Raw genomic sequence first — 27,959 nt, 5'->3', positions numbered from 1 at the left:
TGTTATACTTTAAGTTCTGGGGTACATGTGCAGAACATGCAGATTTGTTACATAGTTACACACGTGCCATGGTGGTTTGCTCTATCCATCACACATTTCACCTTTTTAAACCAGCCCTCCCATTCCCATTAGAAACATTCTGTTAAAAAAAATCAGGTGATCAAAGTCATAGAAACTGAATTGTGAGAAGTATAATGGGAAAGGAATGAGAACCTGTGGATACAGGGAGTTACAGAAGAGAAATCATCTTTTAGAGCCATGGTTTATTTCTGAAAGGAAGGGTAAAGCCATGAATTAATTAGAACAGGAAGCTAAGAAATTAAAGATGGCGAGATTGTCGAAAATAACTGAGGCTGAACTGGAAGCCTTTACCCTGGCACACTTTTGGTGCTGTTGGCTGAGCCTGGCCAAAAAGCAGGGAGAGATGCACACGTGTGCTTCTTATGAGACTGTCTGGATTTGGAGAGGACAGCTCACCTGCAACCTGAACACAGGTTCTGTAACATATCTCATTGTTACTCAGAAAGTTTCGTACTCAGGTCCAGCATGCTCCTGCTCATGCAGGGTAAGCCACTCAGAGTAGACCAGCTGGAAGGATCAGGGATCTGAGCAAAGCCAAGCTTACTTAAGTTAAACCACTTGTTCCTGGGTCATGCAGTTTGTTTTCTAATAAGTATCATTTCTGATCATTAGAGCAAAATGATGAATGCTCCTCTTAGAATGATATAGGGGATATGCCACTGGGAAAGTATTGCTCAGTGTTACAGTAGCAGCAATGACAGAATGACAGCGAGTCTCTGAGTCAAACCAGAACTTTTAGTACCCCATCAGTATGTGAATAAAGGCAGCTAGAAAATGGACTCGATTCTGCAAGCCTTCAGGACAACAGCCCATATTAAGACTTCTAGAATAAGTAAAAAAAAAAAAATTTCCATTTCCATCCATGACATGGGAAAAGGGTTTTAGTACTGTTTAGGATAGATGTTGTTTAGGATGTATGTACGTATAATAATAAAATGATAAGATATACATACTGGGGGAATAAAGCTTCAGAGTCCTTCCAGTGTGGGGAATCCATTGTATCTTAGAACCAAGGGATTTATTTAGATTATTGATCTACTATTTCTTCACTTACATGTGAATTTTCAATGATAGAACTTATTGGAAGTTGGGGATAATTCTGTTGTGGTATTAAATAATATTCATTATTTAAAAACTCATCTTGGTATTGAGTTAGTGCACTGACATCCAGTGAATTGACATAAGCCCACATTTCGTTTTAACCAGAAACAAAAACTAGAAAATGTTACTCCCTAAATAGGTAACAATGTATTTTATAAGCACTGCAGATATTTAGTAAATAACATGTATGATTACTTTAGAAAAAACTTCTGACACTTGAGGGTTACCCAACGGTCTCCTTTCCATTCTTTACATGAGGTAAATGCAAACCAGGGAGCCACTGAGTAAATAGCCCTGAGTACATTTGTAATCTTGGGCTCCATGGGGATGACTTTGGTTAAGATGAAAGAGGAATGGACTGATGTTTCTATTACAAGATCCTGTAATGCTAGGACTTCTACACAGCTTAGAACAATGGTGGGGGTCCATTCTTTGAGGAGAAAGGCCCAAATATTATTTTAGTCACTTGTAGCACCATTGAATGTGGGTGCACACTTGGCCTAGAATACCATTTACATTATTATCTTGTCCTGTTGAAGACCTATTGTATGCAAGAAATTTAACATCAACTCAAAAATACATGTAGTATGCCCAGTAAAATACATTGGCTAGCATAAAAATCAAAGGAAACAGTAGTTTGGAATACCGATCAACATTACTGGGATTTTGAATTGTGAAATAATCAACGATTCTGCCCATCTTTTCTCGGAAGACAAACTTGAACTTGTCTCTGGTTTTCATTGTCAAGTCACTGTAGTCAACCTTGTCGCTGGAAATTTCAATGCTGGCAAAGCTGATCTTCCGTTTAAAGCTGGAGATGGAGCTGTTGATGATGTTAGTAATACTGACTTCTTCCACTGCCTTCGTTGTCCCCTAGTTCATAGACAATGATGTTAGCTTTAAAGACTTGACTCAGCAAAATAAATAAGTAGGTAATGAGCTAATAAAAAGGTTAGAGGCCTAGGTATAGAATAATTAGGCTTAATAGAGAGTGGCATTGAGTGCTTCAGAAATTGGCCAATAAGCCAGACTTGGAGTCCTGTTACTCTGTTTGGAGACATTTATTTGTAGGTCACCAGCATATGTAACAGAAGGAGTAACCATGACCCACTGTGGATATGCTGAGCAGTGTGCCAGATGCGAAATGCGCAGGCTTTGAAGTTAGCGAACCTGGGTTCAATTCCATTCGGCCTCTCACTATCGTGAAACTTTAGTCACCTCAATCCCTGTAAGACTTGATTTCCTTGCCTGCCAAATGGTGATTGGCGTTACCATCTTGAGACTGACGGGAAGATCAAATGGTAAAAAATGGAAAGCATCTGGGAGGTATTTCATGAATTCAGTCCTGTTCCAAGGAGAAGGGAGTAACTCATTCTGAGAGAAAATGGAAATCAGCTGTGTCTTAAAGGCTTTGCCACAAAAGCAGAAGTAGCGACGCTCCCTGCAATTGCAAGGAGTTGTCATTCTCCAACATGGCTGGGGTCAACTCTCAAGAATGTGGGAGTGTAGTGAAGTCAGAGAGAGTGTGGTTTGGACCCTTGGCCGGGCCACTTGCTGGATGTGGGGTCTTATGGGAGTTACCATGTCACTCTATAGGACAATGAAATGAGTACCATTATTATCCCAATTTTACTCTTGAGAAATCTGCCACATCAGGGAGTGCCAGATTTCTCAAGAGTAAAATTTGATAATAATGGTACTCATTTCATCTGGTTGTTAGATGAACTAAAGGAGATGTTGATGGGTGTTTAGGTCACAGCGAGTACTTTGTAGTGCAGCGATTATCGTATACACAGCAAAATAAGGACTTTCTGCTGTCGTCAGAGGAGGCTGTCCGTATTTCATCAATCTCCATTTTGCCAATCTAGCAAATCTAGATTTTTTTAGGGGGTGGGGAGGTAATTCAACTTCCTTCCTTCCTCATAAGGAAGCAAAAGAGACGCAAGCCATGTTCCCCTCTGGCTGGCACACATGGTCATTTGCCTTTGGTGCTTGGATGACGTGACTGTGAAACATTGCTCACTGTAGCCAAACATAAGGGAAAAAGCAACTGGGTCTTTGGGTCATTCTGATTCCCCATTCTTCACTATTAGACCCTTTAGCACTTTGCTAAAGGTGGGCACCTCTTCTGAACTGGATCCCTATTGTTTTCTTGCTTGTTAGCATGAAGGTTAGTATGCCAATATCTATCAAATTTGGCTTCCAAGTAGCACTAGGGGTCCATGGACCTGTAAAGAGTGGTAGTTAAGAGCATGGTCCAATGCCCATTGCAAGTGGAAATAACGAATAAGTGCCAGGCTTTAGCACCAAGTAGGTTTAGCTTGGAATCCCAGCTCTACCCGTTACTATCTGTATCCCCTGGGGTAAGTCCCTTTCCCTTCTTGTTCTCAGATTTCATAAATTTAAAAAAGGAGCTAACCTTATTGGGTTCTTATGTGCATTTAAAATGATATAATACTTGGAAAAGGCTTGTTACTGTGTCTGACACATGTAAGTGCTTGACAAATAATGGCCATTATTATTATTTAGAGAGCTGGACTACAGTGTTCCACTGCTAAACCAAATAATGACAGTTTTTCTCAATTAGCAGAAAAATATGCTAACCAAGAAATTTGTCAAAATCTAATATTTTCCACACATTTTTTCAGTAAAAACCATTACTTGTATAATTTAAGAATACAATAATGCAACAAAAGAATTAAATAGTAAATATACATTAATCTGAAACTTGCAAGCAGCTGATTATGTTTTGTTTCATATTGGATTCTTCATGGATGATTGCTCCTGTGGTTGTGATTTTATGCTGCACACAGATAACACATTTTCTGCTGGAAAGTTGAACATATTAATATCTCATTATATTTGGTGAAAAGAATGGTCTTTTTCAAGGGGCACCATGACTTCCAGCTGCTCCCACCTGAATGAGGATAAGACTCACTGGAGCACAGGGAATCACTGGGGGTGGGTGGGGATAGGAGCCAGGTCCAGGCCACGTCCACAGATCCAGCACATGGCACCAGTGATGGATCGTACACAGGGCCCTCAAGACTTACCCTATCTTTGGCTGCCATCTGCTGTAAAGAACTGTAGTGAGCAACTGCGTATTCCAGCAAGGCCCCAAACACAAAGCTAAAGCAGATCCCCAGGTACACATCGATGGCCTTTATGAAGCAGTTGGTGTTGGGAAGAGAAGTGCGGGACCCGATCATCAGTGTGGTCATGGATAACACGGTCGTCACTCCTGGGAAAACAGGCAGGGAATGTTCCTACCATGTGACTGGTTAACCCTTCACCATAGCCTGGTAGAGTGTCCTCATTCAAAACTGGCAGGTTGAGGACAAGACCCAGAAATAGAATGCATCTCATTTTGAAAAGTCTGTGACCTTCTAGAACAGGGTTGATGTGTTCATTCTGCACAAAAATGAGTGATGTGGTTTTTAAAAAATGTTTCATGTTCTGTCTTCTCCTGGGAGGGAGTGGTCAGTATGCAAAATAACTGACAATAGACCATCTAAGCACAATGATCCCTTGCTTGTCACTGTAAAACATAAGTTTAAAAATGTACCACTCCTGGCAGGGTGTGGTGGCTCACCCCTATAATCCCAGGCTAAGGTGGGTGGATCATTCACTTGAGGTCAGGAGTTCAGGACCAGCCTGGGCAACATGGTGAAACCCCATCTCTACTAAAAATACAAAAATAAGCCAGGCATGATGGCGCATGCCTATAGTCCCAGCTACCAGGGAGGCTGAGGCAGGAGAATTGCTTGAACCCGGAAGGTGGTTGCAGTGAACTGAGATGGAACCACTGCACTCCAGCCTGGGTGACAAGAGTGAAATTCCGTCTCAAAAACAACAACAACAACAACAACTACAACAACAACAACACTACTCCTGAAGTAGTCTGTTTCTGTCTCTCTCTTTCTCTGTAGAAGAATCTCCCAAGAAACTAACCCTTGGAACTGCCTTAGGAATGTCAATGAAGACAATGGTAAAAGGAAAAAAAACTAAGTACCTGATAAGCCAGTTCTTAGAAACCTCCTGTTGGAGCTGCTTACCAATGCAGGTTCTTGCAGGGACTGAATCAAGGGAGATCCAAAATGAAACCCAGGACAACACCACCAGGAAAGTGGAAGGAACGTAGGTTTCCAAAATGAAATACAGAACATTCCTCCGAAGCTCAAATTGTAAGACCAATCTAGTGTAATTTCCTGTTAGGGTAAATAACGGATAGGAAATCATGTCTGTTCATGTAGCAACTGGTTTTTCTATGGGATGCTTAACTCAGCTATATGCACGTTAGGCCCTCTGTCATTGATCAAAATCTGGCTATGTATGAACTGTCATTATGATTTCCACAGGAGACATTGCTGTTGCATTGAATGGCATTTATAGGGGCTCTGCTCCCCGTCATGTCTATCTTGGGCTTTTCTGTATCATAGTATTCCTACAGCAGTGGAATCAATACTGGTTTTCTTGATGTCTGCCTCACTAGACAGTGAGTCCCTTGGGGGCAAACACTGAATCTTTCAGTTCTGCACTCACAAAGTAGTTGTTCAATAAATACCTATCTAATGAAGATTACCTGGGACCATCTGTTTCTCAAGGAATGCTATGGAGTAGACCTAATGGACCTATTAAATATAAATGAATTTTTGATGACTTCAGAGGCACCCCAGATTTTACACTACTTCAGGGCCATCCTTAGGAAACTAGCAGTATATTCTAGATGTGGGAAAGGCATGTGATGGAGGGCTATCTTAACAGAATTCTGTGTGGCAAATAGGCTACTGTAGCACACAAATATCCATGGGTTAGAGTCCCATCCCAAGCTCTGGTCCTGCTGTGCTTCTGTTATGGGGAGGTGAGCAGTAGTGGCCAGCATTGGGGTGGATGGATGAATGAAGAAGTTATTATTCTCTGGGAACAGGAAAAGTCTGGCTTAGATGGCACTGGGGAAAAACAGGATAGTGAATGGGATCTGCTCTAACCTCCTGTCACCCCCAAATTAAAGCCTGAAATTAGAAATTATGCCATTAATTAGCTAAACAACAGACATATGCCTGGAGAAATATAGTAGAGAATAAAAATACGTACTTCTAGAGCTCGATGGGACCCTAGAGATTACTTATTATTTTACTTTATGGATGGGTAAATTGAGACACAGGGAGTTTTAGTGATTTGAAAAGGACCTTGAGTTGATGTTAGAAGAAAGAATAAAAACCAGGTCTTTTGCCTGTTGGTCCAGGGGTGTTTTATCAGTCTACACTGCCTGCTTTATTTCCTTGATTTTGGAAGTCAATGTTTTAAAAACAAACGAGCAAACCTTAGAATCAATATTTGACTAAATAATGACCCTCTTTAGTACCTAAAGTGGATCTTTTGTGCCTAAAGAGAGTCATTATGCTACATGAGATTAAATAATTTTGAAAACTGAGGCCATTTTTTCATATGAACTCAACGTGGGAATCCAGATTTGATAAACTATGACAGCATAGCCCTAATTTACAAATTGTCTTTAAAACTAAAGTGTATTTATTTGCCCATTATAAAAATAATACATGATAATTCTTTAAAATTTGGAAAATAAGGCCAGGCGTGGTGGCTCATGTCTGTAATCCCAGCACTTTGGGAGGCTAAGGCAGGCGGATTGCTGGAACTCAGGAGTTCGAGACCAGCCTGGGAAACATGGTGAAACCTCATCTCTACAAAAAATACAAAAAATTACCCAGGCTTGATGGCACACACCTGTAGTCCCAGCTACCAGGGAGACTGAGGTGGGAGGATCACTTGAGGCCAGAAGGTGGAGGTTGCAGTGAGCTGAGATTGTGCCACTGTACTCCAGCCTAGGTGACACTAGAGTGAGACACTGTCTCAAAAAAAAAAAAAAAAAAAAAAAAAAAAGAAAAGAAAAGAAGAAAGAAGAATGAAAACAAAAATTTGGAAAATAAGAAAAATAGGGGGAAATCATCTTTCCTTCCATTCAAGTCTTTTCTCTATGCATAGCCTTTAATTTCTAATTTTCACATAGCCATGATCTTGGTGTGACATATGATTTTTAATGTCATCTAAGGCTCAACTAAAATACACAGTAGGCTGGGCGCGGTGGCTTATGCCTGTAATCCCAGCATTTTGGGAGGCCAAGGTGGGCAGATCACTTAAGGCCGGGAGTTCGAGACCAGCCTGGCCAATGTGACAAAACCCCATCTCTACCAAAAATACAAAAATTAGCCGGGCGTGGTGGAGCATGCCTGTAATCCCAGCTACTCAGGAGGATGAAGCACAAGAATTCTTTGAACCTGGAAGGCGAAGTTTGCAGTGAACTGAGATCACGCCATTGCACTCCAGCCTGGGCAACAAAGTAAGACTCTGTCTCAAATAAATAAATAAATAAATAAATAAAATAAAACACACAGTAATTTGTTAGGGTGCAAATATTGATGAGACTAAGCATTCTTAATATTATCATAAGGAAGTGAGAAGAAATGTCAGCTGCTTGTATATAACATCACATCTTTCAAAAAATATCTATCTAAAATCACCAAAGACCAAGAGATGCATTTCTGGTAAATGAAATGAATAAATAATACTTCCTGCCACCTTTGCAATAATTCGGGTGTTTATGCTTTTATTGGGCATTGCCGCTGTCTCCTTCAACTTTGAGCTGTATTCTTATTTGTACTCTTCAGTGTCAGAGAACCAGTGCTCCAGTAAGAAACAGGAATAAATTTTATGCATGGGGGAGGCATGGAATTTAAGCAATCATTAGAAAATATCTGGAGGTACATAGTGCAAGGCTTCGGAGTTGGTTCAGAGGTCTGTTCCTCAGTGGACCATTTTAATACCGTGTGTGGAGCAGGTGGAATTGCTCAGCCCAAATTCTACTGTCCCTCTCCACTACATCCCATAGGTAAAGTGAGAAGCTGATATTTCTGACTCAGAGAGCAACCCTACACCTTGGTTCACTTATTTTTATCTCATACAGTTTGTCACATGAGTTACCTGTCTCCTGCTGCGATCTGGTGACTAAGGTGAAATACCGCTGTATGGTGTACTGAGCAAGCCGCAGGTGTTCCAGCCCACGCACAGAGTCGTTCCCTCTCAGCCAGGTGAACTCGACGTCATTTCCATCATAGCCCCCTGGCAAATAAAACGGAGGCCTGGTCAGTGCAAGGGTGTTCCAGATTGAACTGGTCTGGAAAATGCTATAATGTGGAGACAGCATGAGCTCTTTCTTTATGGTGATAAGTCCAAGAACAATCCCAGGCAAAACTTGTCATGATTTCTCAAGTGTAATTGTAATGTCTGCTCTGAATGAAGTGACCTTCTAGGACTATTTGCCATCAGTTGAGAACTGGTCCTGTGTTAGGTGTATTGTGTAGATCTGATGGATGGTAAGTCATTAGACGTGGCCTCCCTCATTATTTAAATTATATTTATTAAGCACATATCTGTGAACACACAAAGATACTGCCTTTCAAGACTGTATAATAGCTCTGATGATATTTTCAGTAACTTAAGAACTGATCTGTTCATATTTCCATATTGGCATAAATAAAAAACCAAAAAATCTGCTTTATTAAAGTCTGTAAACACGTATGTTAGATAAATCTCAAAGCAGTTAGAGTGGCACACCAGTGTTCATAGCAGCAGTACTCATAATAAGCAAAAGGTGGAAGTCAAATGTCCATCAACTGATGAATCAATAAAGAAAATGTGATATATATCTCTCACATGAATATATATATATATATATAAAAGCATACAAAGAAATAACTACTCAGTAATAAAAAGGAATGAAGCACTGATGCATGCCATAACATGTGTGAACCTCAAAAACATGCTAAGGGAAAGAAACCAGATGCATAAGACCACATAGGGCTAGGCGTGGTGGCTAATACCTGTAATCCCAGCATTTTGGGAGGCTGAGGCAGGTGGATCACCTGAGGTCAGGAGTTTGAGACCAGCCTGGCCAACATGGTGAAACCCTGTCTCTACTAAAAGTACAAAAATTAGCTGGGTGTGGCGGCATGCGCCAACTGCTGGGGATGCTGAGGTAGGAGAATCACTTGAACCTGGGAGGTGGAGGTTGCAGTGAGCCTAGATCACGCCATTGCGCTCCAACCTGGGCAACAAGAGCAAAACTCTATTTCAAACAATAACAACAACAATAGCAACAACAACAGAAAACCACATAGTTCAGGATTCCATTTATATAATACCAAGAAAAGGCAAATTCAACAGACAGGAAGTAGGTTAGTCATTGCCTGGGAGCTGGTGATGGGGAAGAGGCGTGGCTGCAGAGGGGCACAAGGAGTGTCTTTGGGGAAATGAAAATGTTCTAACAATGGCATGTGGAGATAGTCGCACTACTTGGAAATGTACTAAAAATCTTTGACTTGGACGCTTAAAATGGGTGAACTTTATGGTATATAAGTTATACCTCAAGAAAGCTGTTAAAAAACAACTCTGAGTCAGATACTATTATCCTTCCCACTTTACTGATAGGAAACTGAGGTCCAGAGACATTGGTTACTCACCCGGAGTCACAGAGCTAGTGATGGCAAAACCCAGTGACTTCAGTACTTGTGATCTTAAACACAAAGCTATAAGGCTACCGGGAAATATGATGCCAGTGTTGGAACTAACATTTTGTTAAGTCTCACTGTATGGTATCCATTGTCTAGCAAGGTTATCTCTCTCTTCCCAGGGAAGAGAAATATAGTCATGAACCCTTAGGGAATTTCCAGGTAAAAATTATCTGTGGACTTTCCCTAACATGTACTAAACCCAGCTGTCTAAATACGGCTACCATCCCACGTTAAAAAAAAGTCTATGAAAGTGGGTAGTACAAATTTCTACCTGGACACTCTGCCTTTACAACTAGTAAATGCTCACAATCATTATATTATGGTCTCTCTGTCCCTGGGTGAATAAGGAAAACTGTGGGATGGTATCAGTTCTTTTCTAGAGATGGCACGTAGAAAAAAACCCATAGTGAGGTTTCTGTACCCAAACACTGCTAATAAACATGCAGAGAAAGCTCCCTCTGCTCACTGGGGATGATATTTGTGAAACAGAGGCTGAAGTTTCCAGGAGAATCTCTCACCTGGGATTTGAGATGAGCCCAGTCATGATATACGAAGGGTAATTGCTTTTTCCATGTGGGACTGAAAATGAGTTCTCTTTTTGATAATCTCAAGTTTTATTCTGCCACCAAACAGCTGTATTGCTTCAAGAAGGTTCTGCATGCATTTAATCAATAAGATAATTAATCTGTTTGTCTGAGTCTTTAATTAAATGTCTGCTTCTGAAAAATGGCTTCTACCTCATAATGGTTGTGCTTCTCAGATGTTGCCCACTTGTGACCTTACGTAAGGAGTGTCCACTGCTCTCCACAGCTTGACTATCCTTTCTCCCTTCACACACAAGCCCTACCTTGATGCCTGAATAAATCATAGCTGCAATATTGTTTGCCTATCACAGGTGCCCAAGTTTGGCTGGCATTTTGGAGTGGTTTACTAAGGGACAATGGGGATTACTTAACAATACTAGGGAGTTCATTCATCACACATCAACTTAGAGTTAAATCCTCATTCTTCATCACCGGCAAATCCCCAGATTATTGCTTAGATGCCCATTTACTGGCATGATCGTATGAGCTTTATATTTATCAAGCAATTTCTTTTAGAAGTTGGAAGCACGAGTGATAAATGTCAAGGATGATTTTGCATATTTGCCATTTCTTCTGCTGTGTACCTTCTTGTACATAATCTGCATCTTAGCAGATTCTGAGTCCCACTCCTTGTCCTCTTGGTTCATTCCAGCTGATCCCCTATGTCTTACTCCAAATGACACTTTCCCTAGGAAAACTCTGACACCCCATTACTTTTCATTGTTGTAACTCATTCTGTTATAATTATTTAAAATCCTATACCCTCTACTAGACTGTAGAGTTCTTGAAGACTGGAACATTGCCTTTTTTTTTTTGAGACAGAGTCTCACTCTGTCATCCAAGCTGGAGTGCAGTGGCACGACCTTGGCTCACTGCAACATCTGCCTCCCGGATTCAAGCAATTCTCCTGCCTCAGCCTCCCAAGTAGCTGGGATTACAGGCACCTGCCACCGTGCCTGGCTAATTTTTTTGTAATTTTAGTAGAGACGGGTTTTCACCATGTTGGCCAGGCTGGTCTCAAACTCCTGACCTCATGATTCACCAGCCTCAGACTCCCAAAGTTCTGGGATTACAGGCACGAGGCACTGCGCCACACCCATTGCTTTTGTCTGTGAATTACAAACATCTACTGTAGTTCGGCAGATAGAACAGTCATTTAATGGTTGAATGGATGTATTGAATGTATTTAAATGAGGATAAACATTTAAATACATTTAATACATTCAATAACCAGCCATCCAGACTGGCTGGAGACTTTAGTGGGACAATATATAAAACTAAACTGTCAGAATGAGAAAAAAGACTTTCCTTAGCATACACAGGAAAGGACAAACACTGGTGTTGGTCCTGAGTAATGCAAGGGAACTGGCACAGGGATACGGCTGGGACCACTGTGTGGTAATCAGGTTGCAATTCAGTTGAACATTCTGGCAGGATTTGGGGAATCCAACAAGGGCATCACGTGGTGACTCAACTTGGGGAACAATGATGATAATAAATGGACACTGGAGAAACTGGAAAGGAGTTATTAAAAGATTTTCATTATCCCCGTATTACTGTTTAAAAGCACTTTATGTATACTCAGGAAAAATAAGCAGCTCAGATCACTAACAAACCACGGGAACAAACTCCCTATGTGACTCTCCAGCCCAGTGGAAGGGCTACTAGAGTTCAGAGAACTTTGGACCTTGGGCCCATTCTACCTGGGTTCAAGTCCCAGTGTGGCTACTTAACTTTCCCTTGGGAAAATTACCAAATCCTAATGAGCCTCAATTTCTCTATCTGCAAGATGGGAAAAACAAAATATATCTCTCAGGATTGTTTGGAAGGTTTCTAGTATAGTGCCAGACATGGGTTAAGCAATTGGTAAATGGATGCTGCAGTATTTATTGGGAAAATAATTTTTATTACTTTTTTTTCTTTTTGAGATGGAGTCTCGCTCTTGTTGCCCAGGTTGGAGTGCAGTGGCATGATCTTGGCTCACTGCAACCTCCACCTTCCGGGTTCAAGTGATTCTCCTGCTTCAGCCTCCCAAGTGGCTGAGATTATAGGCATGTGCCACCACACCTGGCTAATTTTTGTATTTTTAGTAGAGATGGAGTTTTATCATGTTGGCCAGGCTGGTCTTGAACTCCTGACCTCAACTGATCCATCCATCTTGGCCTCCCAAAGTTCTAGGATTACAGGCATAAGCCACTGTGCCCAGCCCATTTGTTACTATTATTACTATTATGGTTAATAAAAAAGTTGTTTGGTCAAGGAGACTGGGGCAACAGCAGATTGAGGTCATAAAGCACATTTTGTTACCTTCTCCAGGAAGTCTTTCCCCACTAGCCTCTCTACCTCCTTGGCAATGGAGAGTGAGGTTTCTCTTGTTAACACAGTGCTTTGCATAGAAAAAATAAAAAATAAAGCCTTTGAGGCTTTCTAGACTTAAAAAGGTAGCCCTGGACATATTTGCTGACAAATGAAGAGTATATTGATGAAAATTCCATGACTTTTTTCGTCAGCTTCTACAGGGACCTGTGGCTGATTTGATCTTGGAGAGTAAGGGCGAGTGGGTGGCAAAGGACATGGCCATAGAACTCATCTGGAATCATAGACTCTTTGAGAGTTAGTAGCCAGATGGATGACATAAATTAAATGTTAAAAGTTTAGGTCTCAGGGGCTAGTGTAGATGCGTTGTTACCAAAATGTTTTTTATAAAATGATTGTCCCACAAAACACTCATGAAAGAAGACTCCATGGTTTAAAATGTTTGGGAATTGCTACCACTCCTTCTTGGAATTTCACATGGAAGTAGCTTATTACAGTCTGTTAAAAGGTCTGCAGCAAAGAAGACTGTTAATACTTCAGGCTTTATGAGTCATCTGGTCTCTATCACAAATACTCAACCCTGGCACTGCAGTGCCAAAGTAGCCATAGACAATATGTAAGTGCATGGGCATGACTGTGCTTTAGTAAAACTTCCTTTGTGGAAACAGGTGATGGACTGGATTTGGCAACCGGCTGTTGTTTGCTGACCCCTGGCCTAGACCACCAACCACTTTAAAGAATTTCCTTTGGTTTTCTTGTCCACTCACAGTAGGAGGTATTTGGTACTAATGCATAATGGTTCTTCCCCAAAGATATTAGACATGTCTTTGAGAAGTCTCTAAATCTGTCTGGAAGCACAGTCAGAAGGGCTGAATCCACAGTGAATCAACATTAAGAAAAGAAAGGTCACTATGTATGAGATACTTTTCATGAATACACAGACCTAAGTCACCCAGGAAATCATCTCAGGAGTCTGTAGAATGTATACTTACAGCTTTCCAGCTGCAACTTGCATGTCTGTGTGTCCATGGGGTATTTAGACAGATCCATATTACATGCAACAGTTGTTGTGATCCTAAGAAGGAAAAATGGGTTCAAAAACAGTATTATGAGGGAGCTATAGAAAGTTCACATTCCCTTTCAAGGCCCACTCAAAGAGGACTTTCACTTGAACTTGTACAATGAATGTGTAGCTTGGAGTCTGCATCTAAAGCATCCTTGAGGTTCTGTGTGCTAAAGAATGCCCATGAGGTTTGGTTAAAACTGGGTCCAGAGTGGAGGAGGTTGGAATGTTGGCCATTCAAGAGGCAAAACTTCTGAGACTATCACAGAACAGATGGGTGCAATGGCTCGAGATGCTTTAGCATCCAGCTTTTAAATTTAATCTTCGTGACAGACCTATGTAAGCCTAGGACAGTGTTCACAGTCACTATTGTCACCACTTGACAGCAGCTGTAGGGACTTGCATAGGCTCACATGGCTCTGAGTGGCAGAACTGAGGCTGGAGCCCAGGGTCTCCTGGCTGTGCTCTTCTCACAAGACCCTGCCTCCTCATGGGAAACAGGATCCAGAGGCAGTGGGGTCCAGGCACGTGGCTTTTGGGGCTTAACCCCAGAGATGTTCAATTAAAGGTCAGTTAAGCTCTCACGGTGGAGATTGCATTCGCCAGGCCTTTATCTTCCTTTATTCTTCAGTGTCATACATTTTTTATTCAACACTCTTATTTATTAAGCACTGTGCTAGGTACTTGGCAGAAATGAAGGTGGTTATAGAATGGTGCTCACCTCCAGGAAGCTCACACTCCCTTTAGGGAGACAGAGACTAAGAACAGCTATGGTTTACTGAGTGCTTACTGTGAGCCAGTCCCTGGGCTGAGTGCTTTGCATGCATTACCCCTTTGAGAAGCTCCACTAGGTAGGAAATATATTAATTCTCATTTTACTGTTGATGAAACTGAGGCTCTGAAAGTCAAGTAACTTGCTTAAGGTCACAGAGCTGCTGAGGAACAGAGCAGGGACTTGTACCCAAATCTTTGTGATTCTAGAGCCAGGCTATTAAAACATCCCTCATTATTTTTAATCCTTACACAATATTGATTGTGCTGTGTGCCATAATATAGACAGACACACATGTATACACAAATGCATGCACATGCCCACACACACACACACACACATGTGCTGTGGGAACATGGAGAAGGGGGACGTTAATGATGATTGGAATTGAGGTCAAAAGAGAAGTCTAGTTTTGTTTCATGAAATAAGAATTGGGCTTTGAGGTGGTCTTTGCAAAAGTCAGTACAGTTGAGGCATGTCCAGAAACTCAGTTTATCGGTTAACTCAGTCCCTGATTTATAACTTCAGACTCTCGCTTAAGATTAAAGGTCAGCCCCATGAATTGGTTCCTGGCCACCTCCCCAAGGCCTCTGGGAGCTTTGGGTTTGCACAGTCCTTGCACAGGCAGGGATGAGTCCTGTCCATCCAACCCGGCTCCATGAACAATTGGGTGAAAGGAACTTCAGCTTCAGGGATTTGGGGAGAGAACAAAGGGGAGCCCATGGCTGCAGGTGGTAGAGGCTTTGAGGCACTGCAGCTTACTTTTCTGTACAAACATGACTCAGACAAGTAGAGCTGTGTTCAGGAGCTGCTGCAGCTCCACTGAGCCCCATGAAAGGAAAATTCCTTGCATGCACCTCTCTGTTGCCCTTGCTTCTTCCCTTGCTAACTTCCCTTTATCCTTTAAGACTCAGCTCAGAATCCTGTGCAAGCATCCTCTAACATCACCCCCAAACCACTCACCTACTCCCCAACTTGGGCCCCAGAACTAGGGATTTCCTTTGTTTCCAGGTCCATGTCCTTGAGGACAGGGCAATGTCTTATTCAGTTCTATCCTGTGTCCAGCATGGGGCTGGGCACAGAGAAGGGATTCGGTAGATGCTGAACTGAGAGAGGGACCTTCTATTAGCGGGGCAAGGATCTAAGAAGGCAAAGAACCTCACAGTGGCTCTTTGAGTTCTGGTCACAAGTATCTAAGACACATTTTCATGTTTTCTCCCAGCTGCTGCCTTCCAGCCCTGAGGTCACAGGTGTCTGCGTACCTGAGGGCATAAAGGACCGTGCCATTGGCGAAGAGGCGGATAAGCCTGTTTCCCACAGTGACTTCATGGAGAAAGGACTTCTTGGACTCCACAATGTAAGTGTCTGGCACCCAGAGGAACTCCACGAGGCGGGCATCCAGAGTGAAGCTCTTGTTGCCTTCAAACACCAGCCGCTGGTCCATCCAGCGCTGTCGGAGGTATATGGTGGCTGTGTAGTCCTGGGAAGGGGAGGCAGGGTATGGAAATGGATAGGGGTAGTGGGTGAGAAAACCCAATCAAACAGGAGAAAAGTGGCCAAGCTTTACTCCACCCCAACCTCCACTTAGAGCAAGAGTACACAGACATTGGTGAAGAAAGTTGCTATTCTTATTGCAATATGCCACTACTCAAAGTTGGGGTAACTGGTAAGAAGTCATCTGCCGGATAAGTTACCCCAGTTATCCTAGTCTTGGGGTAGTGGCATATTGCAATAATAGAACAAATTGCCTTATTTATTCTAGAAAATAGCTCCCACTGCCAAAAGGGAACTCCATGTTTGAGACTTTAACTTACTTGGCATGTCAACTCACATTGCAGTAGATCACCAAGGCTCCACCAAATTGCTGAAGTTCTTGGTGGGCTAAGTGCTTAAGATGTCCACAGTTTATCCGGAATGCACAGCATGCCACTTGGCAAGCTGCCTTTAGTTTGCCCTTATCTTGAATGTGTGTGTGTGTGTGGTTTTTTTTTTTTTTTGAGACAGAGTTTTACTCTTGTCACCGAGGCTGGAGTGCAATGGCACAATCTCAGCTTATTGCAACCTCCGCCTCCCAGTTCAAGTGATTCTCCTGCCTCAGCCTCCCAAGCAGCTGGGATTACAGGCATGCACCACCAAGCCTGGCTAATTTTGTATTTTTAGTAGAGATGGGGTGTCTCCATATTGATCAGGCTGGTCTCGAACTCCCAACCTCAGGCGATCCACCTGCCTTGGCTTCCCAAAGTTTTGGGATTATAATGCGTGAGCCACCACGCCTGGCCATTGACTGTGTTCTCTTAAGGGAGAAGGACATTGCAGCAGTCAGCTGTCAGTTTTCCTCAGGTTGTCTCCCCGACTATAAAAGACCATGTGATCTGCAGCCTTGCTTACTACACTTTTACTCCTTTCCCCAAATTTTATCCATCACCAAATGTACCCACTTGATTCCCTGGTTTCTCTCCTCCTGGCCCTTGAATGAATCTTCTTCCTGATACTCCGAAAATCTGTTCTACAAGAATCTTTCATTGTCTTGAGTTTGGAGATAGCATTCCAGCTTCTGCCATTCTAAATGGAGGAGGGCCATGAGCCATTCTTTTTTTTTTATCTTTTTGAGTAGCTAGAAAGGGTATCCCCATTAAACACATGGACAGGGACTCCTTGGGTGGAGCACAAAGGAACAACACTTACCATGTTACTCTCTGAAATGCTGGAGATACTTGCAATGTCCAGAGTCAGCGCTATCTGAACTGGTTCTCCTAAGATGAACAAAACCCAAGACAGACATGGAAACACAAACATGAGATTTCCCAATACTACATCAGCGCATTCTAAAAAAGATTAAAATTATAAAAGTCGAGCTTGCTTGATAGAAATATTTAAATAATCTATAAATATAAAAAGAGAAAGTTAAATTTTCTTATCCTCTCTCAAGAGTAACCACTGTGTATGGTGTGCCTCCCTTTGGTATGAAAAATATGCACAAATACGTAGGTATTTTAATACGTAAGAGAGACCATACTGCGTAATGAATGCGTATTTTAAGGAACATAGTGCTGAGATATTTGCCACTTCTTACATGGAGGGTTTTTCCTATGGCATTTGCAAGGAACTAATCATTTAGAAAGTAACAGATTTGGTAATCCGATTGTGCACAGATGTCGTTTTTTCCCCCTTGGCTAAATAAATTTACCACAAGGGGCATTCAAGACCCATGGCTGAGCTTTTGCTGACCTCCGGACACTTTGCTTCTCTTCCTTCACTCTCCCGGAACCCTAAATTTAGAATTTCAGAACCTCTGCACTTGGTCCAGTGTGCGGACTGTTGGGCCTCAATCCTGGAAGCTCAGCAGCCAGATTGAACTTCAGAGAGAGACAGTTCTATCTCTAGAGACTGAGGTGTCAGAGCCACCTTCAAGAAGCCAGGCCAGGCCAGGAAGTTTACTCCTCTTTATGTGGAGATGTGGAACAATGTACCTGGGTCCCAGATCTGTCACCTCCCAGTTCTTTATTCTGTGAAAAGTTATCAAATCTTTCAGATCTGCAGTTCTTTTACCTGCAATTGGAGATCATGTTGACCTCATAGGGTCAAGGAAAGGGTTAAAGGAGATTAGGCGTGTGACAGTGTCTTTGTGGAGGGGCAGCAACGGCGAATGTAAGAGAAGTGCCTGCCCAGCCCGACATCCTGAAGGTGATCATCACTGCTTGTCTGTACAAAGTTCCCAGCATCATGTCCATCAGTTACATAATAGGCGCTCAATAAATGACATTTCCTTCCTTTCCCTTCCCCCTCTCTTCCGTAATCTTAGCTAATTTTGGAAAAGAGACAACTTTGTTCACCAGGCTAATAGATGCAAATAGCATTCACTTGCAATAAAAAACCCCTGGGGGTACCTCAGGGGACAGTGACAATGCATTAACCAGGAAGAGGCCAGGCGAAATTCAAAAGAAACTTAAAAACATCTAGATTGGTAGGAATAGGGCAAAGAAACCTACTTATTAATCTAAGAAAACTAAGCCATAGGATATAGGTAGGAATTTGGAAATAAAGTGTTAGAGCCAATGCAATTAAACAATACTTGAAGTTAATGTTGATATCTGGTGGAAAAGGACGAGTTTTTTTTTTTTTTTTTTTGAGACAGAGTCTTGCTCTGTTGCCCAGCTGGAGTGCAGTGGCATGATCTCAGTTCACTGTAACCTCCGCTGCCCGGGGTTCAAGTGATTCCTCTGCCTCAGCCTCCCAAGTAGCTGAGATTACAGGTGCACACCACCACACCTGGCTAATTCTTTGTATTTTAGTAGAGACGGGGTTTCATTATGTTGGCCAGGATGGTCTCAATCTCCTGACATTGTGATCCGCCTGCCTCGGCCTTCCAAAGTGCTGGGATTACAGGCATGAGCCACCGCGCCCCTTCAGGGCGAGATCTTTGAGGGCAGACCCTGGAAGGTGCTGAAGCAGTATGGTGCTAAGTGGCTTTCTGCCCCTCCAGGCAGCAAGGTGCAGCTCTGAGACTGGAAGCCTGGAGTCAGAGAAAGGTGTATGAATTCCATTCAGGCCACTTAACGGCAAATTTCAAATCTCTTTGTGCTGCACTTTCTTTTCTTTTCTTTGTTTGTTTGTTTGTTTGTTTGTTTTTTGAAATGGAGTCTCACTCTTGTCACCCAGACTGGAGGCGCAGTAGTGTGATCTTGGCTTACTGCAACCTCTACCTCCTGGGTTCAAGTGATTCTCCTGCCACAGCCTCCAGAGTAGCTGGGATCACATCTACCACCATGCCGAGCTAATTTTTGCATTTTTAGTAAAGACGGGCTTTCACCATGTTGGCCAGGCTGGTCTTGAACTCCTGACCTCAGGTAATCCACACACCTCTGCCTCCCAAAGTGCAGGGATAACAGGCTTGAGCCACTGTGCCCACACTGTGCTGCAGTTTCACGCCTGTAAAATAGAGCTACTAGTGCCACTGTGGTTTGAATGTGTGTCCCCTCCAACACTCATATTGACATTTAATTGCCATTGTAAGAGTGTTAAGAGGTAGGACCCTTAAGAGGTGGTTAAGCCTCATGAGTAGAATTGGTGCCATCATAAAAGGGCAAGTTCAGCCCCATCCTGTTCTCTCTCTTACCACCATCTGATGACGAAGCTAGAAGGCCCTTGCCGAATTCCAGCACCTTGATATTGGACTTCTCAGCCTCTAGAACTGTGAGCCAATAAACTTCTGCTCATTATGAATACTCAGTCTCAGGTATTCTGTTATAGAAGCACAAAACAGACTACAACAAGTGCCGGCCATCGAGGGTTGGGTTGGGACTGTTACGGCATCTACTTTAAGCGCCATAGATCTGTGTTAGTCGCCCTCCCTGAAGAATGCAGGGATTGGAAAAGACACAAGAACTCCGGTCCCACTGTGCTTTCTGTCCAGTTTATTTCTACACGGTCTAGTCTAGGCTTTGTCTCAGTTGGCTTTTTTACTGGACCAGACCTTGCTCTTTCTTCCCCTTGAGTTATAAGAGCACGCTGTGCCACCAGAGGGCAGCTTTCTCCTAGGAACGAGGTCAAAGCCAGCTCCTGCGTAGTGTTCACTAGTGCCAGCTTACAAACCTTTGCTTTGTCCAGCTCTGTCCCTGAGAAATCCTATGAAGGTCTTGTCTCTTTTGGACCTCAGGGCCCTGGAAACTGGGTGCACAGATATTACGAGAGCAGTGGCCCTCCATGGGCCTCCAGGCTGCCATACAAGTATAGGGGTTTTCAGGAGTGAAGTGCCAGAAGGCACAAAACAAGGGGTGTGGGGCTGTGCTGTTCCCCTTTGTTAGCTGTAGACCCTATGCCCCATTTTCACCCCAGGTGGGAAGAGACATCACATCCCTTTAGGCCTACCCTGGGCTCCCTGTTCTCAGAATGAACTCCCTGCCCAAGGACCCTGCATTTGTTGGCCAGTGAGTGGGCAAACAAGAAGGGCTGCATTCTGGCTTAATTGTTTGGGGTTTGGGAGGCAAGAGAAATTGTTGAGTGGCATTAACCAAGGCTACATGCTTGTCATTCGTGTTCAGTAGGACCTGGGAAAACCAGGGGATGTTGAAGCCTCTCTAGGCTCCTTGATGTAAGGATCTCACATCTTAATTATGTCTCAAATCTGAATGAAAATGCATCTCTCCCATCTCCAACTGAACAGATGTGATTGACTGAGGACCCTGGCTTCTGTGCTTTGGAATCTAATACTACGCTTGCTCTGAGGCCACGCTTCTCTTGGGCCATAGCCAACCACAGACTGAACACGTGGGGATACAAAGGCAGGCCTGTTCCTGGGAGGCGCAGAGATAGGAGACTCCTCTGATGGTACCTCTAGCTCAAGGACTCCCTGGTGAGTCATTCCAAACACACTGAGGACTGTCCTACCATCTAAGACACTTCCACCCAACCTCCCTTCCTTCCCTCTCTCCTTCCCTGGAGCCAGACCTGCAGGTCTGACAACTCTCCTAGCTTCCCTCCCTTACCCCCATTCTCCCGTCTAGACATAGTCCCCCTAAATAGCTTAAAGAAGTCATCTGCTCTTGGCATCTGCTCTTCAGAAGATCTGGACTACCACATGAATCCTAGATCAAACCAGGAAGGGATGAAAATAACTCATCCTCTGTTGATGGTGCAGGCACTGTGCCTCAGGCTTCCATACTTCACTTCATTCAGTCCTCCCTGTGAGATAGATGGGATGTTCCCATTTTACAGAAAGGGAAAGTGAGGCACAGAAGGCTAAAGTACTTGCCAAGCAGGAGAGCTAGGAGCCAAACTCAGATTTGTTCAATGCCAAGGTTCTTTCTGTTGCTTTCTGCTATGAAGAGCTGTGTAGTTGGTCTCGCTCCCTCCCTCCTTGCTTTATTCTTTCAACAGATATTAATCAGCAATTTGTTATATGTCATGCACTGAGCTTCTATGGGGGATAGTGAGGGAAATGAAGTCAGGCTCCTCCAAGGGCTGCCTGGAGGAATCAGGGGAGGCTTCTCAGAGAAGGCAGCCTTTGCTCTGAGACATGATGGAAAATCGACATTTTTCTAGGGAGTCAAGTTCAAAGAAGCAATTCCACGAAGATAGCCTCTGTAAAGGCATCAAGACGGGGGACGGCAAGGATGTCAGGGAATGTTCGGGGTGCACTGGGGAGCATTGTAGGAGGGGAAGGCGGGGGGGACTTGGGCAGATGAGAATGACAGACAGACAAAGGCTGGGCTGCGAAGGACCTGGTGTGCCTGGACTCTGTGTGAGGATGCTGAGGCACGTACAGGTGTTCCAAACAGGGCAATGACCCAGGAGGCATCCAGATGGCGGTGTGAGGTGTCAGCTGAGAGGGGGCAGGCTGGAGGGGGAAGACCAGATGGGGTAGCCTGGTGGCACCTGGTGAATTCATTGAATAATGACCCTGGAAGTGGGGGAAGGAGCAGGACAGTGTGTGAGTGATTGTTAGGAGGCTCTTGAAACCTCCTCAGTGAGGAAGAGTATTGCTTTATCTTGCAGGTGGAGAGGCAAGGTGCCTTTTCCCAGGTAGTGTGAAAAATCATTGGTAGCCATCCTCATCCATCATTGCCAATCCTTAACAGGTTGCAGATCAGAAAATGGAGTCAACTAAAACCTCCCGAAACCCTCCACTGCTTATTGTCTCTGTTTCCATCCTTTTGAATTGATGTCCTGGGCACAGAGGATGACCTACCACCAAAATTGGGCCTGAGAAATTTGTTATATCCTGCTGTGAGGTTCTCAAAGCCAGGCAGGGAAAGCTTGTCACTTCTGCCAACCTCGATGTTGAACTGATTCCCCTGGACGCACATCCTGGAAAAGAAATGGGTTTTATTGTGCATGCTTGCTTATGTGAATCAACATGTGTACACACCCTCGAGCTTATGTTTGCCCGTGTGTGTGTGGGTGTATGTGCCTTGTCCATGTACCAGCAGTGATATTTCTAAAGACAGATCTCTTAATTTTCAGTTATTGAGTATCTCCATTTTTTACCCACTTGTCACAGATCAAAATATCATGGTAATTTTGATAGAAGATTGATAATTTTATTGATATTTTGATAGAAGAAGACACACCCTCCAAATGTCTTCTTGAAAAATACAAGGGTTCATCCATCTATGACCATATTGGAAACTTGTGTTCTGTAAAAGGAGTAAATGGCGGGAAGTTTCATTGTTTGGTGCTCCAGGGAAGTGAGTGGACCAGGTTTTGCCTTGCTTGTGGGTGAGTAGGAAGAGCTGCCCCCTACCACCACGTGCCCCAACTCAGATGGAGGCCATTCTGGGGGTAGCAAAGCTCACCTTTCAGTGAAGAGAATCAGACACACGAAGGCCAAGTGGAGGCTGTAGTTCATGTTGAGGAGCTGTTCACACCGAGGGGTTGAAATAGGAATCACCTGGGAAACAGAGGGGGCAAGGTGAGCAGCAGGCAGCCCAACAGGCTCACCGGCTCCCGGTTGGCCTCTCTCTCCGGTGGGTGGTTGGCTTAGCATTTTCTCAGCAGGAGTGGGAGGCGGCCTCTTTCCATACCTTTCGGTTACAGCTCCTTCTCTCTGTGTTCCTGCCAGGAATGACTTCATTTTGGAGGATTATGTTTTTTTAAATTTAATTTTTATTTTTTTTTGAAACAGGGTCTCACTCTGTCACCCAGGCTGGAGTGCAGTGGGGTGATCTCAGTTTACTGCAGCTCAATTTCCAGTGATTCTCCCATCTTAACCTCCTGAGTAGCTGCGATTATAGGCACGTACCACCACACCTGGCTAATTGTTTTGTATTTTTGGTACAGATGGGGTTTTGTCATGTTTCCTAGGCTGGTCTTGAACTCTGAGCTCAAGTGATCCATCTGCCTTGGCCTCCCAAAGTGCTGGGATTACAAACATGGGCCCCTGTGCCTGGCCCAGGATTATGTTTTAAATCCACCCAAAATTAAGACTGAGACCTTGTTTGGAGCATGGTTCATCAGCACCAGAAATACAGCCAGTTTATCCTCTGGGCTGCATCTGTTGGGAGCCAAGACTATTCTTTCCCTGTCTTGTCCCAACTTTGCCAGGAAGCACACTCCCAACTCTACATTCACCTTGACCAAGCCAGACATTCTCTTATTTATCCCTGGGTCTAGGCTTGTGGGGCCAGTCACGTAAACAGGAAACAAAAACCTCCTGAGAGCCTCCCGTGTTAGGGAGTCATGAGTTAGGTGCTGTCCCACAGAGCTCACTCCATCCTCACCGTGACCTTGTGTGGTGGGCGGGTTAATCCTTGTATTATGACAAGGAAGCAGGTGCATGGGAAGGACACCATGCTAGTGAGTGCCAGGGGAGGCTTTGAATCCAGGGCTGGCTGCCTTCCCCAGTACTCTCTTCCTTCAGAGCAGGCTGGGGCCTTGGCCTTAGATAACCCAGTGATCCTTGCTGCTAGCATGACGTCCCAGGTCTGGTCCCTGGGTTTCCTGAAGCCTTCCAGCTGGTGTGTGCATGAGGACCACTGTTGTGGGTGGGGGTGGTGCATGGCTCAGAGGCCTGGCCTCCTTGGATTCAGGAGCTGCTCTCAGGCATCCCTCTGAGACAGCAGGGAGCAGCCAGGCAGGCCAGCCTGTGACCTGTCACGCTGATGACAGCAGAATGGGGGTGCTCAGGCTCAAGCCTCCTTCCCAGGCAGCCTTGGGTAGATCACCTTCTCAGTGGCAACATCTGTGAAACAAGCCACTTTCTAGAATCTAGTCTTTCTGGAGCTTAGGGTGTGGTTCAGCCATTCATTAATATTATTTTACTTTCAAAACCAATACATGTTCATTGTAGAAATGGCAACAAGACAGAAATTAAAAGTGTAAGTCCCAATCATGTGTCAATATGGGTTCATCAATGAAAACAAACGTGCCGCTCTGGTGTGAGATGTTGACAGTAAAGAAGGTTGTACATGTAGGGAAGGCTCAATTTTGCTGTGACCCAAAATTGCTCTAATAAAAGAAATCTATTTAAACAAACAAAACCAAACCAAAAAAAGTCCCTTCTTCATTTCTTCTCTCTCATTTCATACTTTAGAAAGAACCAGTGATAACAGTTGTTTTATCCACATATACACAGATATATATTTATATACATTTGTATCTCTGTACCAAAAAATTAAAAAGCAAAATCGGGGCAATAGCATGCTTTTTTACTGCTTGCCTTTTTAACTTAGTAATCATAGCAAACATTTATTGAACACTTAATGCATGCTTACAACTGCACCATGCCTGTCTAGAATCCTCAGCCCTTTGAAGGAGGGACGACCATTCTCTTCATTTTACAGGTGAGAATACTGAGGATTGGAGAGGACGGGAAATGTTCCCAAGGTTCAGTAGCACATGAGGGGTAGCAAAGTGAATCTAAGCAAGCTGACCCAAGTCCTCTTAATGAGTGCACCATGAAACATGCTGTTTCCCAACACCAGTGACACCTTCCATGTCAGATCCTATAGATCCACCTATTCTTTCTAATGGCCGAAGGTATCTCATGGTGTGAATGTGCCAACATTTCCAGAACACATCTCCTACTGTGAATGCTGTTATTTCCAAAGTGTTTACGGTTACAAAATCAGTGAAGAACATCTTTGCACACAGGTAAACCCTCATAATTCTGCTCTCTGTTGTGTTAGCTCTTTTGTTCTCACTCATTGAAAATACCAGCTATAAAATCAACATTATAAATCTACCGATGATTGTACTCACATTCTCTTCCTTTAGTCCATCTCCCCAGTCCCTGTCCCTCCCAGTCCAAGCATTGAGTTTAAGGGAGTCCCTGGAGCAGCTCCCATGTCCTCCATTGCCTCTTTCAATTTTCCAAAAGTTTATCGAGCTCTCCTATGAACAGGCATGTGAAAGGCACCATCAGAAGACCCATCTAGTGAGGGAGAGACACGTGTGCGTGGTGAATGGATGTTCCCTATAGCCATCCTATAACAGGAGCAGAGGCCAGGGGATACTTGGTATGCAAAAGAGCAGGGAGGATGGGGCAGTGTCAAAAGGGAAGTCACAGAGAAGGACATTTGATTCTTGGCGAGTGTGTTGCATTTGCCAGGTAGACAAGGGGGAGTGGGCGCCCTCCACATGTTGGACAGAGAAGTGGAGGCTTGCCCATGGCCTCTCTCTCACACACTTATCAGCCTCTTTCTGCCAGCCCTTGGCTGTCTGTGTCTTTCTCCTGGTCTGGCCTGAATGAACATGGTTCTACTTTGGCATATTCCTCCATTCCTCCTCCTCCTATAGGAAACTGCCCTTGATCAAGTGAGTTGGGGAAGCATCCAGCCTTCAGGTCCAAGAATCCTATTGAATAATGCCTTCCTGGTGGCCAGGAAGATGTAACATTTGGCCCTGGGCCTCTCAATTTCCTCTAAGTAGTCTCATGATCTGAGAAGCTTCGCCCAGGCTAGAGCCAGAAACGTAATCCTATCCTACCCTGTTTGCTTGGTTAGGTTGCTAAACAGGTCTCATTTTATAAGGGATGAAAAGAGAAGCAGGAAAAAGCCTTCTAAATGCCCATGAATTGTTAGAAGCCCTGTCTGGTGCTTAATGTCATTTAATTCTCATGGCCATTGGCCCAGTAGGTGTTAATTTTTAGAGTTAGATCTCAGATTTGCAAAGGGATTTGCTGAGGTCACACAGCAATTAAGCGGCATGGTTTAAATCTGTTTTCCAAGTCCCTTTTCTTTGCCCTGCATCTAGCAGGAGGGCCTCTGGTACTCCCAAGCTGAACTGGATTCCACTTCAATCTTGTCCTTTTTACACCAAACCCATCTGAGGAATGGAGTGTGGCATCTGCAGCACATCCCAAGTGACAAGTGCAGCTAATGCCATCGCTCCCTGTGGCAGAGGAGCCAATCATTAAGTGGCTATGTATGTGCTGGCCAGGCTGAACGGAGGCTCAGGCCACCAGTTCCGGTACAGAGGCTGGAGATGGCATTTAGTATAGAGGTACTGAGCCACCAGAGGGCAGTGTCCTAAGGGTTGTCCCCGAAGCTGCAACACAGATGTTGACTGGAACTACCTAGCTTTCTGCATCTGCACAGACATGGTAACTCAGACATGGTACTCAGGAGGTCCTAGGGGGCTCCAGAGTAGGAGCAGCCTATGCATTATCCTGCCTCGAGGGCATCTCTGGACAAGCTCCCACTTCCACTTGTTGAGGAGACCTTGAACTCTGGACACACCCGAGTCATTTAACCTCTCAGAGCCTCAGTTTTCCCATCTGACAAATGGGAATAGGAAACACTCAGTAAACATTAGTTTTCATTCTCCTTTGCCTTCCTTGTCTTCCATGGGAATTCAGTGATTCCACTATGACTAAGAGAACTCAAAGCTCAAGCTCTTTCTTTCTTTCTTTCTTTCTTTCTTTTTCTTTTTTTTGAGACGGAATTTCACTCTTGTTACCCCAGGCTCACTGCAACCTCCGCCTCCCAGGTTTAAGCTATCCTCCTACCTCAGCCTCCAAAGTAGCTGGGATTATAGGCATCTACCACCACACCTGGCTAATTTTTGTATTTTTAGTAGAGACGGAGTTTCCCCATGTTGGCCAGGCTGATCTTGAATTGCTGACCTCAGGTGATCCACCTGCCTCGGCCTCCCAAAGTGCTGGGATTACAGGCATGAGCTACCATGCCCACCTGCTCAAGCTCTTTCTAATACATCCCAGGTGCCACTCAGAGTCTGAGCTAACTGGCATCATCTCAGGAAGGACAGGGTCAGGCACAGGGCATTAGAGTCCCCTAGGGAACTGATGGCATCTTTTTCTGGACCAGAAATCCAGCCCAATGCCTCCCAGTCTCCCCCGCCTCTTCCTGGGTTGGCCTGCTGGGCCTCTATACTCCTTGCTTTTGGCCTTTACGTCTCTTTTCGAAACTTCCCAGGCTGGAAGCAGAAGCAATTCCAATATGTGCAAGTTTCTATTCCCGTTCCTAGAATATCTACCATGTAAATACAGTGATGCTGAACTTGTCACCTCCAGCTTCCTTCCTATGCAGGCACCGTTTTCCTATCCTCGTCACTTCAGCATAGACAGAATCATTTGTTGGAAAGCAGGAGTGGAGCCCGAATTAGACTGAGATGAGGAAAGGCATTATTGCCATGGGTCCTCCTTAAGAAAATCCCAGAAGATAAAGTGGTGCGGGGCGTGCCCTGTGTCTGCTGGTCTTGGCTGGCTGGTGCACAGAGGTGAACCACCGTGGCTGTAGTGAGGACAGCAGGGGCTCTAATCTCGGCTCTGCTGCTCGTCCTCCAGTGGCGCTCCCTGACACACATTAAGTGTTCATCAGAGTCCAGACCTGCCCCCTCCCTCGGTCCCAGCAGGGCTTGCGTTTGGATCTCATTCCCTCCCCTCTCTCCAGGCACCTTACCGGCAGCTGTTGAGACTCCGTCAGGGCAAGTCCTTCAGGCCTACAGGCAGGACATCTGGGCGAGGCACGGTCTTTTGTGTCCCCAGGGTTCTCCCC

At 44.2% G+C, this 27,959-nt stretch overlaps 1 protein-coding gene across 1 annotated transcript; it reads right to left on the bottom strand.

Moving 5' to 3' along the window:
* On the bottom strand, positions 1–27,943 carry GABRP (gamma-aminobutyric acid type A receptor subunit pi). Its single transcript, XM_012461126.3, has 10 exons — positions 27,864–27,943; positions 22,800–22,894; positions 22,193–22,311; positions 17,191–17,258; positions 15,768–15,985; positions 13,663–13,745; positions 8,182–8,319; positions 5,238–5,390; positions 4,236–4,423; positions 1–2,055 (listed from the first exon to the last, which is right to left on the bottom strand). Exons 2-10 carry the CDS (start codon positions 22,850–22,852, stop codon positions 1,753–1,755), a joined length of 1,323 nt encoding a protein of 440 aa, XP_012316549.1. The 5' UTR covers positions 22,853–22,894; positions 27,864–27,943; the 3' UTR covers positions 1–1,752.
* Positions 27,944–27,959: the final 16 nt, after the last annotated feature.

This window comes from Aotus nancymaae, unplaced genomic scaffold, assembly GCF_030222135.1.
Source record: "Aotus nancymaae isolate 86718 unplaced genomic scaffold, 86718_ANA_hifiasm-v0.15.2.pri h1tg000015l_1, whole genome shotgun sequence".
NCBI classification, from domain to species: Eukaryota; Metazoa; Chordata; class Mammalia; order Primates; family Aotidae; genus Aotus; species Aotus nancymaae.
Note: the sequence above shows the minus strand (reverse complement) of the source record. Positions and strands in the feature narration are given on the sequence as shown.

Coding starts and splice junctions, on each gene's coding strand:
- GABRP (XM_012461126.3), bottom strand. CDS start 22,852: ATGAACTACAGCCTCCACTTGGCCTTCGTGTGTCTGATTCTCTTCACT. Junction 17,259..22,192: donor TCTCAGGCCCAATTTTGGTG/GTAGGTCATCCT, acceptor TGTTCATCTTAG/GAGAACCAGTTCAGATAGCG. Junction 13,746..15,767: donor ACGGTCCTTTATGCCCTCAG/GTACGCAGACAC, acceptor TTTCCTTCTTAG/GATCACAACAACTGTTGCAT.